We start from the raw sequence: 16,652 nt of genomic DNA on the forward strand, positions 1-16,652 counted from the left end.
GTATATTTTTGCATTATTTCACAATAGATTCCAGTTTGTACTCATTTTTTCCTTGCTACTAAGTACACTAATTCCTTAAATTTATGCTTGCAGGTCATACACAAGCACTTCCATATGTTTTTCATTTTCCCCAACAAATTTAGACACACGTATGAAGACTTGTCCACTTTTCCATTCTAGCCTCAGATTGTAAAATGTTTCTGACTTTCGACATTTTTGCTTTAATATTCAACAAAGGCAACTTGTTAAATCTATTCAGGAAAAATCCCACCTTAACCTTGGATAGGAAGGTATTTTGAAGCTATTGAGTTCATTGCTGATGATGGGTGAGTAGAGCAGTGTTCTTTTTTGAGATAAAGTCTCTGAATTAACCATTATATATTACCATCACAATACAGTGAAGGAATAATGCTGTTTATCTTCTGAATATTGAAAATGTGTAACACCTGAATCAAGTATTGCATATTCCAAAGGAGCCCAGGCACATGTCTTGGGGTATACAGCTTCCTAAGTACCCTAGAGCCATGCGTCTACAGGACCTAGACTTTCTCAGATCTTTAATTTTGGTCTAGTTTTTTAAGTTTTCATGAGCATATCTGAAATAATTGTTTTTGACTTGGTTTTTTGCACCATTGCACGTAACTGATCAAAACACATTAAGTTTGAAAATGTTTTTAAGTGTTTTGAAGACATCTAAGCAAAAAAGCCTGATGGAAAATTAAGCCCCGAGCTTTCCTCTAGCAGGTGGTGAGCCCTGGCTTCCTTCTCTCTCCTCACTCTGACATCTCTTTCCAACTTATCCCCTCACGTTTGAATCTTCCAGAAAAAGTCCCCGTTATTTCAACAAAGGCTTTTTAGAACTTTCAATGGCGCGTTAAAGCTATAACTAGCCCCCTCTACCCTCAGGAATAAATAAAGGCAACGGGTCGGTTTTGTGTAGTTAACTGTCCTCCATCGTACTATGCTTGAGTAGGGCCAAGTTTTTCAAGGTTTTTAAGCATTTAAGAACCTGGGAACAGCCCGACTTGATCGCGTCGCTGAGAGCCGGTGGTGAGCGTCTGTCTTCAGGGTGAGTTCGAGGGCAGCACACGGTTATCCGTCCATCCCGGAGCGCTGTCCAGCCGCGCGGCGTCGGGGAAGCCCGTGGGGAGGTGACCTGCAGGCTGACCCCGAGCCAGGGCCGGGCGGGCGGCTCAGGGGGGCGCGCGTCGGCGGCATCATCACCCGGGTTCCCTGGGTCGCGCGCCGCAGCTTCGCCGCCGGCCAGCGTCGCCTCGGCTCCCCGCACGGATGCGATCGTCGGCCCTGGAAGGAGACAACGGAAAGGGTCTTCTCCGAGGCAGCTGTTCAGTTCTAAGCCTGAGGGTAAGTGAATTTCGCTTGGCTTGGAAATCAGAATGTAGTCGTTCTCCGACGTAACCTGGAAGCCGGGTTCGCAGGCGGCGCGGTCCCGGGCATGGCCTGCATCCGGCTCGTCCGGCCCCGCGGCTGCCTGGAGCAGACCCGCTAGCCTCCGGCCCGCGAGCGCCAAAACTAATCAACTAGCAAGCGGCCCATTTTCGGCGGATTTCTTCTCCACTCAGGGTGAGGTGAACGTCTGCATTGCTAGTTATCTGATACCGCATATGTGGCACGAGGGGCAGAGGTAAGAGGCTTTAATTAGTGTGTGGGAAATGGGAATGGAACCACTTACTACCGCAAAACAGTTTGCACAACTTAAACTTAGGCAACATTTGTGATTAAACTTTTATTAGAAATCACCTAAGCAACTACTGAGAGAGGTTACATGGAAATTTAGAAACTGAAACAAAAGGCACTTCATGCCAACATTCTAAAGCAAAAACAAAAGAAACCAATATACCTCTCTCAGAAGCTTCCAAACCTCCCTGCTCAAAATATAATGACATAAAAGTGATCCTAAAATCACAAAGTGATCTCAATACTTACAGGAGCGACTCCTGACTTCAAGTCGTCTTTGAATCTTCTCCAGATGCTCACCAATTTTCACTAGCAGCAAAAGTCTACTTATTTAATTCATTTTTAATAAAATGTATCTTAGTGCCCTGTCTCATTGGATTTGAGCATGGCAAGTAGCAGTATTTTTAAAAACTGGACTTGAGTAATTAACATACAGAGTTTTATCCACATATTAATGTTAACGTTAAATAGCTGCGCGGTATCATTCATATTCTCAACTACATCTGAAACTTTTATCACCACTACACTGCATTATCTTACGCACAAATTCTTATCTAAAAATCTAGTCATGGGTATTTATGTGAGTATGGTTCACAAATTTAAGTCTTTCTAAAAGTCATCATTATGAAATGCAGCTAACAAAGCAAGTCTTTGGAAGGTGCTTGCATTTAGTGGACAGGATTGTGTCTCTGATTTGCTTTAAATTGAAAGTAAACAGTCCATAGCAGAATGGAGTTTGGACACAACATCTGTGTTGATAAAAGTGTGATTGACTTACTTGTTCTGACTGTTAGGTTTTAGTTCTAAGCAAAGCCTCAAACAGAAGACAACTGGGTTACACCCCCTCTTCCATGTACAAAACTCCCTTCCTGTATCTTTCAACATTGGGTGCACATGTACACACACACACACACACACACACACACACACACACCCCACTTCAATTTAAATACACACACACACACACACACACCCCACTTCAATTTAAATACACACACACACACACACACACACACACACACACACACACACACACACACACACACACACACACACACACACACACACACACACACCACTTCAATTTAAATCCCAACACAGATTTCAGAAAAGTACCTGCAATCTCCGCCGTTCCTCTCTGCCACTTGGATTCTGGATTTTGGTTTCTGTGCCTCAACTGGGAAGAAATAGGTTAGAATGCTGTAAAACCCCAAAAACCTTTAGGAAACTGTGACATCGGCAGTTAGCATTTCTCAAACGGAGTTTTGCTGTGGCCTCTGCTAAACTTTGGAGGGGCTTTGTTCCCACTTAAGACTCTGCGCCAACCTCCCTCTTGGTTGTGAAGACACTTATCCTCCTCTTCAGTTAATGAGTTTCACCTAGTCTGGCCGTTTGTGTTTTTATAAAAGATCTGCAAAGCACTAATTGCAAAAGAAGGGAAAAAAGCTTTTGTTTAGCATTAATCAGAATGTGGAATTCTACAGTATAAACATTTTCTATTTTAATGTTTCAAAAACAAACCTTATCCTAATTTCTGGATGTGCACACATAAACTCAGTACATTTCTGGGTGTAGAATGTTAAGCTCTCCGCAGCAATTAACTCTGGCTTGAGTCCCTTACTATTTAAAGGAACACTGAAAGGAAAAAGATGCCTGTACCAAATACACTTTCAGAAAATATTGTATAAAGAAGGCTGTTTCTTCTTAATGGTCTTTTTGATTGATAGTTCAGTTAGTCTAAGGGATTTTTTTGTTCCAAAAATTATCAAGGGAAAAACTCTGCATGAAGATTTATTTTCTTTAAATATGTTACTCGGAACCCTTAGTCCATAAGCTACTGTTTTTGTTAAGTATTGGGCTGTTAAAAAAAAAAAAATTTACAAACCATGTGAAATTTTATAACATGTTTTCTAGAAGTAGAATTTCAGAATTTGAAGTAATCAATATAAAGAAGCATTTTTAAATCTGGCACATTAGTAATAGTTATGCTAGCCTGGTTGGCTTTTGAAAATCAATTTTATTAGCATGCAAAAACTCAAACTGGGAGAATTTTCTGAAAGTGTACTGCATCATTTTCATATTTTTTCTGCTCAAATTTTATGTAAAATGTGTTAAAAATCAGTTATCATTTTGCAAAATGCATTCACAGCCCCTTGATAAAGATTGAGTCACTTGCTTCTTTAAGTGTTTTTTTTCTCTTTGTGAAAGGAACTGGAGTTTTTAATTATTATTACTGTTTACTGTAGAAAATATATTTAGAGAAAGTGCAACTTTTAAAAACACTTTGCACAGTTCAGAAAAATACCCAAGCAATGAAATGAAATAAAGTGTTTCATTTCAAACTATAATTCTAAAATATCAAATGTATAAGAGGTTTAGGGTCTCTGGGAAATGTTTTGGTCATTTGTAAAACATGCATTATCCATGTTACGTCTTTAATTTTTCTTCATTTTATGAACTCCCTTTCTCCAGTCTTCTTTTAGCATTTTTAATCTACTACCAATTCTTGAAACCATGAATAAACTGAGCTGTGTTGTCACATCATGCCAACTAGTGTTAAAAAAAAAAGCCTATACAACTTAGTGAAAAGGAAATGATCATTTGAAATTTACCAAAAAAAAAAGTACTTAAATTCTTTTAAGTTATATTTAAATATCCCTTTGAAACATAGGAAATATAAATCAGCATATTAAAGAGTAAATACATTATTTGTACAAGAAAACACCAACAAAATCGGTGTGTAATCCCTATTAACTTCTAAATATGAGAAAATAATCAATATTTTACTGATTCTTTACACACTGATTACCATTCAATAGGTCACCTTATTTTCTTCCTTCTTGACATGCTTGAAAAATAGATTAATTGATGTCTGTTTTAGCAATTTTGCTTGTTTGTTCTAGTGTTTTATCAAGGTACTTTAATTCAGATAATCAAATACCTTAGAAAGAGTAAATAACATGTCTGTAGAATAGGGTATAATTTATTTTGTCCGTTGATTTTGGGAGACCAGTTTCCATATAAAAAGTAGCTTACAATCCTTTCTTTTGATGAGCTGCATCTTAGGAGGAAAAGCCTCTTTTAGAATAATATACAAACACTCATTGCCAAATCATGATCGAAACATTTAAAAAACAGCATTAAGTTTAAAAAGCTATATCAATTCGTATAATATTTTGATTACGTTTATTCCATTTCTCTAAATGGCAATAACTCCTCTGCAGTAATGTTGCTATGTGCATGATCCACCTTGAGCTACAGTTCACTTTCCATCAAACATTAATGAAATTGCACTTAAGCGGGGGCGGGGGGAGCGGTGGAGGGGGGGTCGAAAATTAATCTCCCAAGGTAAGTTCCACTTCAAGAAGAAAACCTTGTTAAAGCTGGGTTGATTTTTAGAGCTACAACCACCACGTAAGTCTCCAACGTTTAAAACTCCGAGAGCTTTGGTTAGGAACGTGGTGGTGGTTGTGGACTCGGCCGGCTTTTTACACAATTTAGGAACCTCCGGAAGGAGAAAATCACCTCAAAGCTTCCTGGCCGGCGCGATCTCAGGGTTCGATCCCGGGGCTTGTCGCGTCCCCACCCGCAGCGGAGGCCCGGCGCCCGCCCCTCTCCGCGATCCGTCCGTCCGCTCGCGAGCGGCGACCCCGCCGTCGGCGCGCGCAGACCCTCGGGAGGCGGAGGGACCCCCGGCCAGCCGCGCCGTCACCACGTCCGGCCGTAGAGCAGGTTGGCGCCCAGCGCGCCGCCGCCGTAGTCCCCCGCCGCCGCCGCCGCCGCGTCCAGCCCCGCCAGGCCTGCCCCCGCGCCGTGCAGCGCGGGCGGGCTGGGCGACAGCTCCTCCAGCTCCGGCGTCGGCGCGGGCGGCTGCGGGCCGGCCTGGGGCGTCGGCGTGGCCGCGCCGTTCTGGCAGGGCTTGCCGTCCTTGACCAGCACGGGCACGGCCACGCGGCGCGGTGACGACGGCGGCGGCGGCGGGCCCAGGCTGGCTTCCTGCTGCAGCTGCTGCGCCGCCTTGTCCTTGGCCTGGCGCTTCATCTTGTAGCGGTGGTTCTGGAACCAGATCTTCACCTGCGTGGGCGTCAGGTGGATCATGCTGGCCAGGTGCTCGCGCTCGGGCGCCGACAGGTACTTCTGCTGCTTGAAGCGCCGCTCCAGCTCGTACACTTGCGCCTGTGAGAACAGCACGCGGCGCTTCCTCCGCGGCGCCGCCGCAGCGTGCAGGGGCGCCAGCGACTTGGCCGCGTCCGCGATGCCCGTCAGCGACCCCATGCCGGCCACGTTCACGCCCGCCGACGGCCCCATGAACCTGGAGACTGGGGAGGGGCCCAAGGGGAAGACCGGTCAGCCGCCGCCGCCCCGCTCTCTTCACACCGCGGCGGCCGCGACGCCGGCGGGGCCGGGTGGGTCCCAGGACGCCCCGCGCGCTTGGGGTCCCAGGGTCCAAGGACGTTCCGCGCGCTCAGGGTCTCAGGGTCCCAGGACGCCCCGCGCGCTCAGGGCCCTAGGATCCCAGGACGCCCCGCGCGCTCAAGGCCCCAGGATCCCAGGACGCCCCGCGCGCTCAGGGCCCCATGGTGTGCGCTCAGGGTCCCAGGATCCCAGGACGCCCCGCGTGCTCAGGGCCCAGGGTCCCAGGACGCCCCGCGCGCTCAGGTCCCAGGATCCCAGGACGCCCCGCGCGCTCAGGGTCCCAGGGTCCCAGGACGCCCCGCGCGCTCAGGTCCCAGGGTCCCAGGACGCCCCGCGCGCTCGGGGTCCCAGGGTCCCAGGACGCCCCGCGCGCTCAGTGTTTCGGGGTCCCCCAAGCGCTCCCTGCGCCCCGGGCTGCGGCGGGGAACGCCCGCGCCGTCCGCAGCCCTCCGTCCCGCGCTCCTCGCCCCGCTCACTTGACGAGTAGCGCGGTTCCGGGTTGGCGCCGTACCAGCCGGTGGCCGCAGCGGCCGCGCCGCCCCGCACGCCGTCTGTGTAGGCGGGCAGCTCGCCCACGTTGCCCAGGCCGCCGTTGCAGTAGCCGCCGACAGCACCGTGCGGGAACTGCGAGACGCCGGGCGGCATGTGGTAGGTGGCAGCTGCCGCCGCCGCTGCCGCCGCCGCTGCCGCCGCCGCCGCGTTGTGACCCGCCATGGCGTGCGGGGGCTGCATGCCCCCCGCAGCCGCCTGCGAGGAGGGCCCGGGCGGCGGCGCGCGGTAGGCGGCACCCAGGGGTGTCCCCAGGCCGGGCGGCGTGCCGTCCATGGCGCCGCCGAACTTCTTGTAGGTCTCCTCGATGGGGCTCAGGATGTCGGACACGGAGAAGGGCGTCGTGTGCTTGGGGCTCAACGACATGGCTCGGCGGGCGGCCAGGTAGGGGGGCCCGGGGCGCGCGCGGGTCGCCGCCACCTCGACCGCGGCGGCTGCGCCTGTGACCAGGAGTCGGCGGCGCGGCGAACCCCCCGAGCTGCGGGATCTGGGGTTTATTTTAGTCCGGCGCCGGGTTTACGACAGACTCGGGGGGCGGAGCAACATCCCAAACGAGCAAACAATGGTCCTTGACATCTTTTTTCTCTCACCAACACCCCCACCCCACCCCCATTCCCCATAGAGGAGGCAAAAAAGGTAAAGGGGGCAGTTGGATGTTTCTTGAAAGGATCACCCGCTTCGCTTTCTCCATCCTTCCTGCTTCCATCCAGACTTCTTGTCACCCTAGCCCTGGAGCATCAGAAACAGAAACTCAGGCTGGTGTCGAGGCTGGATGTGAAGGACTCCACGCCTCTGCCCGTCAGACCCCAGTTTCCTAAAGTGACTTAGTAGCAAAGTCTAGGGTGTTCGGAGATGGGGGGGTGGGGCGGTGGACTGAATGGTGCTAAGTTGAGAGCGGATGGCGGTTTCGCTTAGTCCTCTGCAGCTATCAGCCTCTCACTTGCTCCATCAACTAAAGTGTTAAAAAAAAAAAAAAAAAGCTCTTGGGTCCCACCGTAAGAGCGCATAAAGAGATGAGGTACAATGACCGTCCTCTCCCTTTGTAGGGTTTCTAATTTATGCGTCTTTAGACTCTCAAGCATCATTTTGTGGGCAACCAACCGGGCACTTTCAAATTAGCTCAAAGTATCCAAATCCAAAGAAGAGAAAACACACAGAGACACAAATACACGGATGGTAATTTGTAAGTATTCTGTTTCTGCTCTGTGGGGATAGAGGTTAGATAAGGGAAAGAGGTTAGGTTTTCCTGTGTTCTGATGTTTCTTGTTCAGCTCGCACCTGTGAAGTTCTGTACAGGTTTCTTTCCCTTTTGTTTTCCTCCTGCACCCCCCCTCCCCCGAGTGAAAATATCCAACTTTGGGTTTACTGGCCTATCACTACAGTAATCAAAAAAAAAAAAGGAAAGAACACACCCCCAAAGTCCAAAATTTCTAGCTGTTCGAAATGGGTCTTTTTATTGTTCAAAAAATATAATCTATTTAAAAATGTGAAATGGGTACAGACATCAGGTGAAAATGGTACTTTCCCTTCAAAGATACGCAACTGTAGATAAATGATTTTTTAAAAAAACTTTGTCATCCTTTGATTTGTAAATTTACCTGCATAGCATAGAAGAACTTAGACTTTGTGAACTCTCCTGTGAATGCTGAACATGATAAAGAATATGACAAAAGAAGTCTGTGAAGCATATTGATTAAAATTTGAAAACAGTGCTTCACTTAAAACTGCCAGAGAAACGAAGATGCAGTTTTTAAGGTTTCCTGGAGAGTGGGGTAGGAGAAAGAAAAACAGGGAGAGTGCTTTCTTAAGCAAGATTTTATTGTTTAAAACAGAAGAAGAACGGGATGTAAGAAAGCAATTCCAGTTTAACCTATTAGAACATAAAATCTAATAGTGCACGTCTTGAAGGTAAGAACAGTTACCTATTCCTTTTCTTGTTTGGTTTCCGTACTTTGATTGGAATGTGTTCCATGGTTTTGCTTTTATTGTTTTAATCATTGTTTTGTTCATTTCAGTGAGTTTTGCAAAGAATCTAGGGGTGGGGGGATGGGGCAAAAGGGACCCACATTTATCTATGGGAAGAAAGTATCAACCAGGCAAGTGTGTAGAGTATTAGTATTTTAAAACAATGAAAGAACAAAAGACAAGGTACCGTGATTATTTGCAGATGTCAGTTATTTACTTAGCAATAATAGTATTGCTACAATTTTAACACCATGCCACTTTTATAGGTCTTTCCTGAGCTTGAAACATTTGGGCTAGGTCTTCATCCTTACCTGCAGTTGAATTGCCTACTTAATTTTTTTTAATTAATGAATTACAGAGAAGCATTTATGTATGTATTTAAGTAGTTGCTGGAATCTTGAAAACTGCACTTTGGTTTTTAAGTTTTGGTTTAATTCAAAATGTATTGTTTACTTGATCCACTTAAATAAAAAAATAGTAGACAGTCTTTCATTTCAAACTTTCCTCAAAGATAACAGGGTAAGTAAAAATAGTTGTTTTAACATCCATGGACAGAAAAAGTCATTTGTGAACCATTATGTTTTACTTTTAAAGTTCAAACATGTTTCAAAAATGAAACCTATTATCATAATCTTTGTATTGATTAGTTATCCAAGCTGCAAAAGTGCTTATCATTAGTTTTTTCCAGACAGTTATTATTTGCTCCGTTTTCAGGCTATACATTTCATCTCATGTAATATTTTTATAAACTTTAGGATAACAGTTCACTTGAGTGGTTGAACTACAAGTTGTTGCTTATTTTGTTTTTCAACTGTAGTGGTTCCTGCTACAAGTCCGATGACATCTGGAATGCTCACACCTTTGAATAAAGAAAGCACCTTATCATGTCTGGAGGCTCTCTGCCGACTGTCAGTTTCTGGCTGCTTGGGAACTTGATACCCTAATTAGTACTCCTTTACTAGAGGTAAACAGTTATGAAAAATATCCACAATCTTCAACAGTTCTTCCTCTCAGTTGTTTGGGTCTCATTTCAGAAATTGCATATCTTCGTGCTGAAAACACTGGATGTGTGCAGATGATTCTGAAAACATGTATTCTGGAGGATGTGTATGTACAGATGCAAATTAGAATAATCCAATTGACACTCCATTAAAGGTTTTTATCAAATTCATTTCATCATATTATTGTCTGTCTAAATTATGTATGGAAGTTAATACTCAGTAGATTGTTAAATACTGTTGACCAAACTGGATTTCACAGGAAATATATTTCTGAGAAATGCTTTCCTGTTGATTCTTTTCTTTTCTTAAAAACAATGCTGGCACTCAGCAAAAAAAAGAAAAAAAGAAAAAAAATACTACCAAAGAGAACACAGTGAAAAGAGATGGCCCTGCCTTCCCATCCTCCAGCCTTCCTCTTTCCCCTCTCAGAGGCACGGTTACCTGATTCTTCTGGGTGAGTCTGTACATCTTGAAACATGCTGCCTTTTTACACACAGGAGGTGGCATGTGGTTTGATACCTTGGTTTTTTCACAGCTTAGGTTTTTGTACGTTTGTATACCACACCACTGAAAAGTTAATAATTGGACTGTGGCAGACATAGAAAAATTACGTAAACAAAAAGATTCAATATAATCTCTTGGCTTTCTGACAAAAATGTGGTATTCATTGAAAATTTCTCATGTATTAGTTAACCTTAGGGTCAAAATGATTTGGCAATACAGTCCTGAGGTAGGAGCCTTACCCAAATAGAGGATTTGCTGTTGTCAAACAGAAGCTCAGAGAAAGAGGCCTGAGAGACCTTGCAAAACCAGTCAGTTACTTAAAGGGCAATGTTGTTTTTCTAGGGTAGCAAGTAGATTTCTAGTGTGTCCTGAATTTACTTATAAAGGAAAATAATGTTTGAAAATACAACTTTCTGCTTGACATTCAAGGTCCATGCCTTTTAGAAATGAGACACTTGCCACATTAGTGATTAGTTTAAAATAGTTGTTAATAAAATTCTTACTCTTTGGAAGTGCCTTTAAAATATTGTCTTTGCAGTAGGGAAGGAACAAAAAGAATATGTCAGGATACTAATATTTTGTAACAAAATTGAGATTATAAAGAGCAAACAAAATTGCTATAGATATGAAACAGAGTTTTAAAAAATTGAAAATGTTTATGAATTTCACCAATTTCTGAAATTTGGTCTCCTTTCATTCCTCCTAAAAGACTCTTTGTTTTAAATGTTCATTTCAATTATTATGAGTCTCTTGTGTTAATTTTACCTTTTGTTATTAACAGAATGACTGTTATTTCTACCCCACCCCCAACCCTCGTGCTTCCCGACCAGGGTTCCTTCTCTTAACCCTCAGTTCTGCTCTCCCTGATGCCCTGAAATGCAGCTAGGGCCCAGGGCTGAGACTCTCCTTGGGAGGATAAAAGGAAGAAGTTAGAGAACTTGAACCACCCTCCCCCCACCTCATTCTTTCATAATTTCTTCACAAATGCAAATTTCTTACAGTTTAACTCCTCTGTTTAAAAAATTTTGAGTCACTGTTTCCTGATCATCAGATCTTTAGATTGAAAATATTCTTCTGATCAATGAATATATTTTAAATTAAAGTGGTTATTAGTACAATGTGAGAAAGAATAGTAGGTGTTAAAGATATGATTGTTGTTGGAATCCTAATAATGAGATCAATTCAATGATTCCTAAAAAAAAAAACACAAAAACGAAGTCTTGCCTTCTAGTGTCGAATTGTAATACTAACGTTTACAGTCTAGGTAGAAGATAAGGTTATGCTACATCAGAGCTGTAAAAATATTGGTCAGTTTTCAAAAATATGAAAATTGACCACTAGGGCACAACTCTCCTACCCTAGGATTACAAACTTTGGCTAGAAATTTAAATTTTTCTGTGTTTTAAAAATTATTTTTAGAGTAAGTATTAAATACATGATATGGGAAACAAGGGCAGGCAATATGGAATTATACTGTTTATTGAGGCAACAAGTTTACTTGTATATTTTGCTTACACAGAATGTTTAAACTTTAAAATAGCATTTCTATTGAACATTATCTGACATTTTTACATGTCTTGGAATGTAATTGAATTGTTCTTTTATAGGAAGAAAGAATTCTTTGAATTTTAAGCAAAATTGTATTTCTATTTATTATTTTGTGTGAGAAGCTAGTCTAAGTTTGCGCTATATCTCTACACGTAACCTGAGTGATTACATACAACTTTTTTAAAAATACAATTTTATAACTTTTATTCTCATTTGCACTCAATTTTTCCAAATCTAAGAGGTTCATTGAATTTACTGTAAAGTCTCTTTCTGTCCTACAAGTCCCATTAAAGATGTATCTTCTTATGTTTACAAATTAAATTGTGATTATCAAGGAACATATCTATTTCTCCACCAGAGTCAGGTACTGGGGTTATTTGTTATTGTCGCTTACTTGAAAAAGAAACTCCAGTTTGGGGAATTTTGATAAACTGTTTGTTGCGTTTATTAACAAAGTTTTAGTATGTATATTTTTTGGACATGAATTGAATTTGAGCAGCCTCTGGTAGATAGTGAAGGACAGGGAAGCCTGGCGTGCTGCAGTTCATGGGGTCGTAAAGAGTCGGACAGGACTGAGCGACTAAACAACAACAAGATATATATTTTAGAAGAAACAACTATGACAATAATATAAGTAGAAAATGTTGCCCAACTTTGTTGTGTTTGTTCTGTGTACTACAAATGTTGTGGAGGTCTCTGCATTCTAGGTTGAGAATTGTGCTTGATGCAATAGGCTGGTGTTCATGTCATAAATCAAAATCAGTTTTGGTACTTTTTAAGCAATTTAGTTTCTGGTTCAATAATTTACAAAGCTTGATATGAAATACTTTTTATTAATGTGCTTTATATAGACACTGAGTGGAGTGAAGAGAACTAATTGATAAAAGTTGTTTGTAAGGTTGTCTTAAAAAAAAATCTAGTGAAATGAGTCTTAAATTATAATAAACCTGTCAGATGAACTTGATAATTACTAAATATTGACTCAAAATACCCAGTTTGTAAAGTAAACTAACAATGAGGTGACTCTTCAGTAAAACTAGTGTTTATTAAGTATTTGAAAATTAAGTCCTAAATTTGATCTTGTAGCTGTGTAGGGAATTACAGGGGAATACTGGAAACAAGTATCACCAGACAAGAGCTATTGGAATTTGGCCAAAAATGCCACATAAGAATTACTAGAGAAAATCAATACAGCTTGAATGAAAGCAACATTGGTATACAACAAGTCTTTAAAAATAAATAATTCTCTCACATGAGAAATAAGTAAAATTTGGAGTAAATCATCTCTTCCAAAATAAAAAGTATATGTGTACATGCAAAATAGTTTAAAAAGCTAGTAAAACTATCTTAACTATAGGAAAATGGCAAATTTTAGTGAGTGAAAGATTTTTTAAAATTACAAAGTAAAAGAAATTTAAAATAGAATTTTTAATTGTTTAAAGTTCACTTTTTAATGGGATAAATAAATGTTGACCTGTGAAGGGTAGTTTATGCTTGAATGTTGTGCATAAGTCATTCTAGGAGTTAGATGATGGAATGCGTGGTAATTGTTTTGTTTTGTGTTTTATGTACTTACCGTTATAAACATATAAAATACTCTCAAAGATCTGAAAGAGAACTATTTCACATATGAAGTTTTAGTTTTCTGTAAATAGTCTGGTATATATGAAGATTTCTTCTGGAGTTAATTCTCTTAAATGCAGTGTTTCTTTAGAATAATCTGTGGTAGTGCATATATGATTGAGCTGTCACTATGAACATAATTGATGACAGTCTGCCTGATGCAACTCTTATGAACAATTTGCAGAGATTAAAAGGGTGATGGAAATGGTGCTTTAGGAATTGCTTTCTAAAGACACCAGAGGATCGGAAAGAAATCTGGGGTTTCCAGTGCCCTCTGAAATCATTTTCACATAAAACCCAGGTTTAGTAGGTACAAGTGTTGTTTAAGTGCTCAGCTCTTGAAAAAAAATATTTATGTGGCGTAAAGAGAGGATTTGGTCATGGATCTAAATGATCAAATCACAGTGTCTGTTCTATACCTGTTTCAAAAGAACAAATGGAGAATCTTTTACCTATTTAGTATTCCATATGTACTTGCATTTAAGTACATAGGCAATAAATGAATATAGATAAATACTCAGGAAAGTAAGAAGCTAAGATGTGGCTAAAAGAAGCATCAACTCTATGGGTCATAAAGCCTCCTGAGTTCCTATAGTTGAGCCTCAGTCTTGGTTGTAAGCTTCCTAGTGGTCAGCTGAAAAGCCAGTTAAACTTTTTTGTGGGGCGGGGGTGGGGGGAGCAACCCCCCTCCTCTGATTCCTCAGGAAAAGAAGGACTTCCTAATAGTGTGCTCTGAAAGAAATTCCTCATGGGGGCTTCACATAGGAAACACTGAATATAAAATTATTAATAGTTCTCTAGCAGACGGAGTTATTTCCTGAAGTTAGCTTGTTATAGTGGCCATTCCTCAACAATTTGAGACCTCAACAACAGCTCAACTAAGGTAACTCCAAGATGTGGGATCAAAGTAAGCAGCCTGGTCCAGATATGTAGCCTTCTGATGGCCAAGGAATGAACTCCACACCTTTTAAAGAAGACTTCATAAAAACCACAACATTGTTATGCTTTTGCTATTACAAAGTTCTTATACTGAGGCTATGACCCTCTAACTTGCAGGTATCAGTCCAGTTCAATACTTTGATGCCAAATTGTAAGTTTGGTTTCCTCCCTTAAAGACCTCTAAATATAAGAAGGTATTATATTAATGATATTATCATACTATGTCTCTCCTTTTCACAAAAAAATTCCCCAGAACAAAAACATCTATAATGAACATACACAGTTATTACCCAAGAATTTATCAAGTGATTATCAAGAGTGCCCAGAGTGCTTTAGAAAATTGGAAAGGGAACCTGTCTGGTATCAGAAAGAGGAAACTTAATTTTGTCATCCTTATCCTGATCTTGAAATGGTTCCGTTCAGTTCAGTCGCTCAGTCGTGTCTGACTCTTTGCCACCCCATGAACCGCAAATGCCAGGCCTCCCTGTCTTATCACCAGCTCCTGGAGTCTACCCAAACTCATGTCCGTTGAGTCGCTAATGCCATCCAACCCTCTCATCCTCTGTCATCCCCTTCTCCTCCTGCCTTCAATCTTCCCCAACATCAGGGTCTTTTCAAATGAATCAGCTCTTCGCATCAGGTGGCCAAAACATTGGAGTTTCAGCTTCAACATCAGCCCTTCCAATGAACACCCAGGACTGATCTCCTTTAGGATGGACTGGTTGGGTCTCCTTGTAGTCCAAGGGACTCTCAACAGTCTTCTCCAACACCAAGTTCAAAACCATCAATTCTTTGGCGCTCAGCTTTCTTCACAGTCCAACTCTCACATCCATACATGACTACTGGAAAAACCATAGCCTTGACCAGATGAACCTTTGTTGGCAAAGTAATGTCTCTGCTTTTTAATATGCTATCTAGGTTGGTCATAACTTTCCTTGCAAGGAGTAAGTGTCTTTTAATTTCATGGCTGTAATCACCATCTGCAGTGATTTTGGAGCTCAAAAAAATAAAGTCAGCCACTGTTTCCTCATCTATTTGCCATGAAGTGATGGGACTGGATGCCATGATCTTAGTTTTCTGAATGTTGAGCTTTAAGCCAACTTTTTAACTCTCCTCTTTCACTTTCAAAAAGAGGCTCTTTAGTTCTTCTTCACTTTCTGCCATAAGGGTGGTGTCATCTGCATATCTCAGGTTATTGATATTTTTCCCGGCAATCTTGATTCCAGCTTGTGCTTCTTCCAGCCCAGCGTTTCTCATGATGTACTCTGCATATAAGTTAAATAAGAGGGTGACAATATACAGCCTTGACGTACTCCTTTTCCTATTTGGAACCAGTCTGTTGTTCCATGTCCAGTGCTAACTATTGCTTCCTGACCTGCATACAGGTTTCTCAAGAGGCAGGTCAGGTGGTCTGGTATTCCCATCTCTTTCAGAATTTTCCACAGTTTATTGGGATCCACACAGTCAAAGGCTTTGGCATAGTCAATAAAGCAGACATATATGTTTTTCTAGAACTCTCTTGCTTTTTCGATATCCAGCGAATGTTAACAATTTGATCTCTGGTTCCTCTGCCTTTTCTAAAACCAGCTTGAACATCTGGAAGTTCTTGGTTCACGTATTGCTGAAGCCTGGCTTGGAGAATTTTGAGCATTACTTTGCTAGCGTGTGAGATGAGTGCAATTGTGAGGTGAGGTAGTTTGAGCATTCTTTGGCATTGCCTTTCTTTGGGATTGGAATGAAAACTGACCTTTTCCCATCCTGTGGCACTTTTAAATTATATGTACATATATGTGTATTACTTTATGTTTCATTTTAAGTTTTATATATGTATGAACATATGCTTATGTATACATACATGTGTATACACACATGTATACATGCCAGGTTCTGAACAATTGACTTACTAATGAACTCTTTAGAACATATCCTACTAGTTGCTGGTGGATTCTTTACCAACTGAACTATCAGGGAAGCCTTGTGAGGTGGAGATAAGGCTAAAATCCTAAAACCCACTAACAATCATCTTACTAACGTGCTTTATACATGCATGAACTCCAGGTGCTTATCTCATTTGATAGTTACAGTAGAAGGGAGCTTAAAATGTGATCAACATTGACAGTGATTCAAATGAAAAAAATGCTTTTTTTCTTCCAGCTCTATAGAGATATAATTGGCACACAGCACTGTATACGTTTAAAGTATACAAGAAAGTGAAGTAGCTCAGTCATGTCCAACTCTGCTGTCCTGTGGACTGTAGCCCACCAGGCTCCTCCCTCCATGGGATTCTCCAGGCAGGAATACTGGAATGGGTTGCCGTTTCCTTCTCCAGGGGACCTGCCCAACCCAGGGATCAAACCCAGGTCTCCCACACTGCAGGCAGACGCTTTAGCCTCTGAGCCACCAGGCCAA

At 42.1% G+C, this 16,652-nt stretch overlaps 1 protein-coding gene across 1 annotated transcript; it reads right to left on the reverse strand.

Annotated features, from left to right (window-relative positions):
• Positions 1-5,406: 5,406 nt before the first annotated feature.
• On the reverse strand, positions 5,407-7,041 carry NKX2-4 (NK2 homeobox 4). Its single transcript, XM_061125771.1, has 2 exons — positions 6,591-7,041; positions 5,407-6,017 (listed from the first exon to the last, which is right to left on the reverse strand). The coding sequence occupies exons 1-2, from the start codon at positions 7,027-7,029 to the stop codon at positions 5,407-5,409; spliced, it is 1,050 nt and encodes a 349-aa protein (XP_060981754.1). The 5' UTR covers positions 7,030-7,041.
• Between the last annotated feature and the right edge of the window lie 9,611 nt (positions 7,042-16,652).

Source organism: Dama dama, chromosome 23 (assembly GCF_033118175.1).
Source record: "Dama dama isolate Ldn47 chromosome 23, ASM3311817v1, whole genome shotgun sequence".
NCBI classification, from domain to species: domain Eukaryota; kingdom Metazoa; phylum Chordata; class Mammalia; order Artiodactyla; family Cervidae; genus Dama; species Dama dama.

What these genes read in the sequence shown, in the direction of transcription:
- NKX2-4 (XM_061125771.1), bottom strand. Translation starts at nt 7,029, where the DNA reads ATGTCGTTGAGCCCCAAGCACACGACGCCCTTCTCCGTGTCCGACATC. An exon ending in GGAACCGCGCTACTCGTCAA is followed by an intron (nt 6,018 to 6,590) that starts GTGAGCGGGGCG and finishes GCCCCTCCCCAG; the next exon opens with TCTCCAGGTTCATGGGGCCG.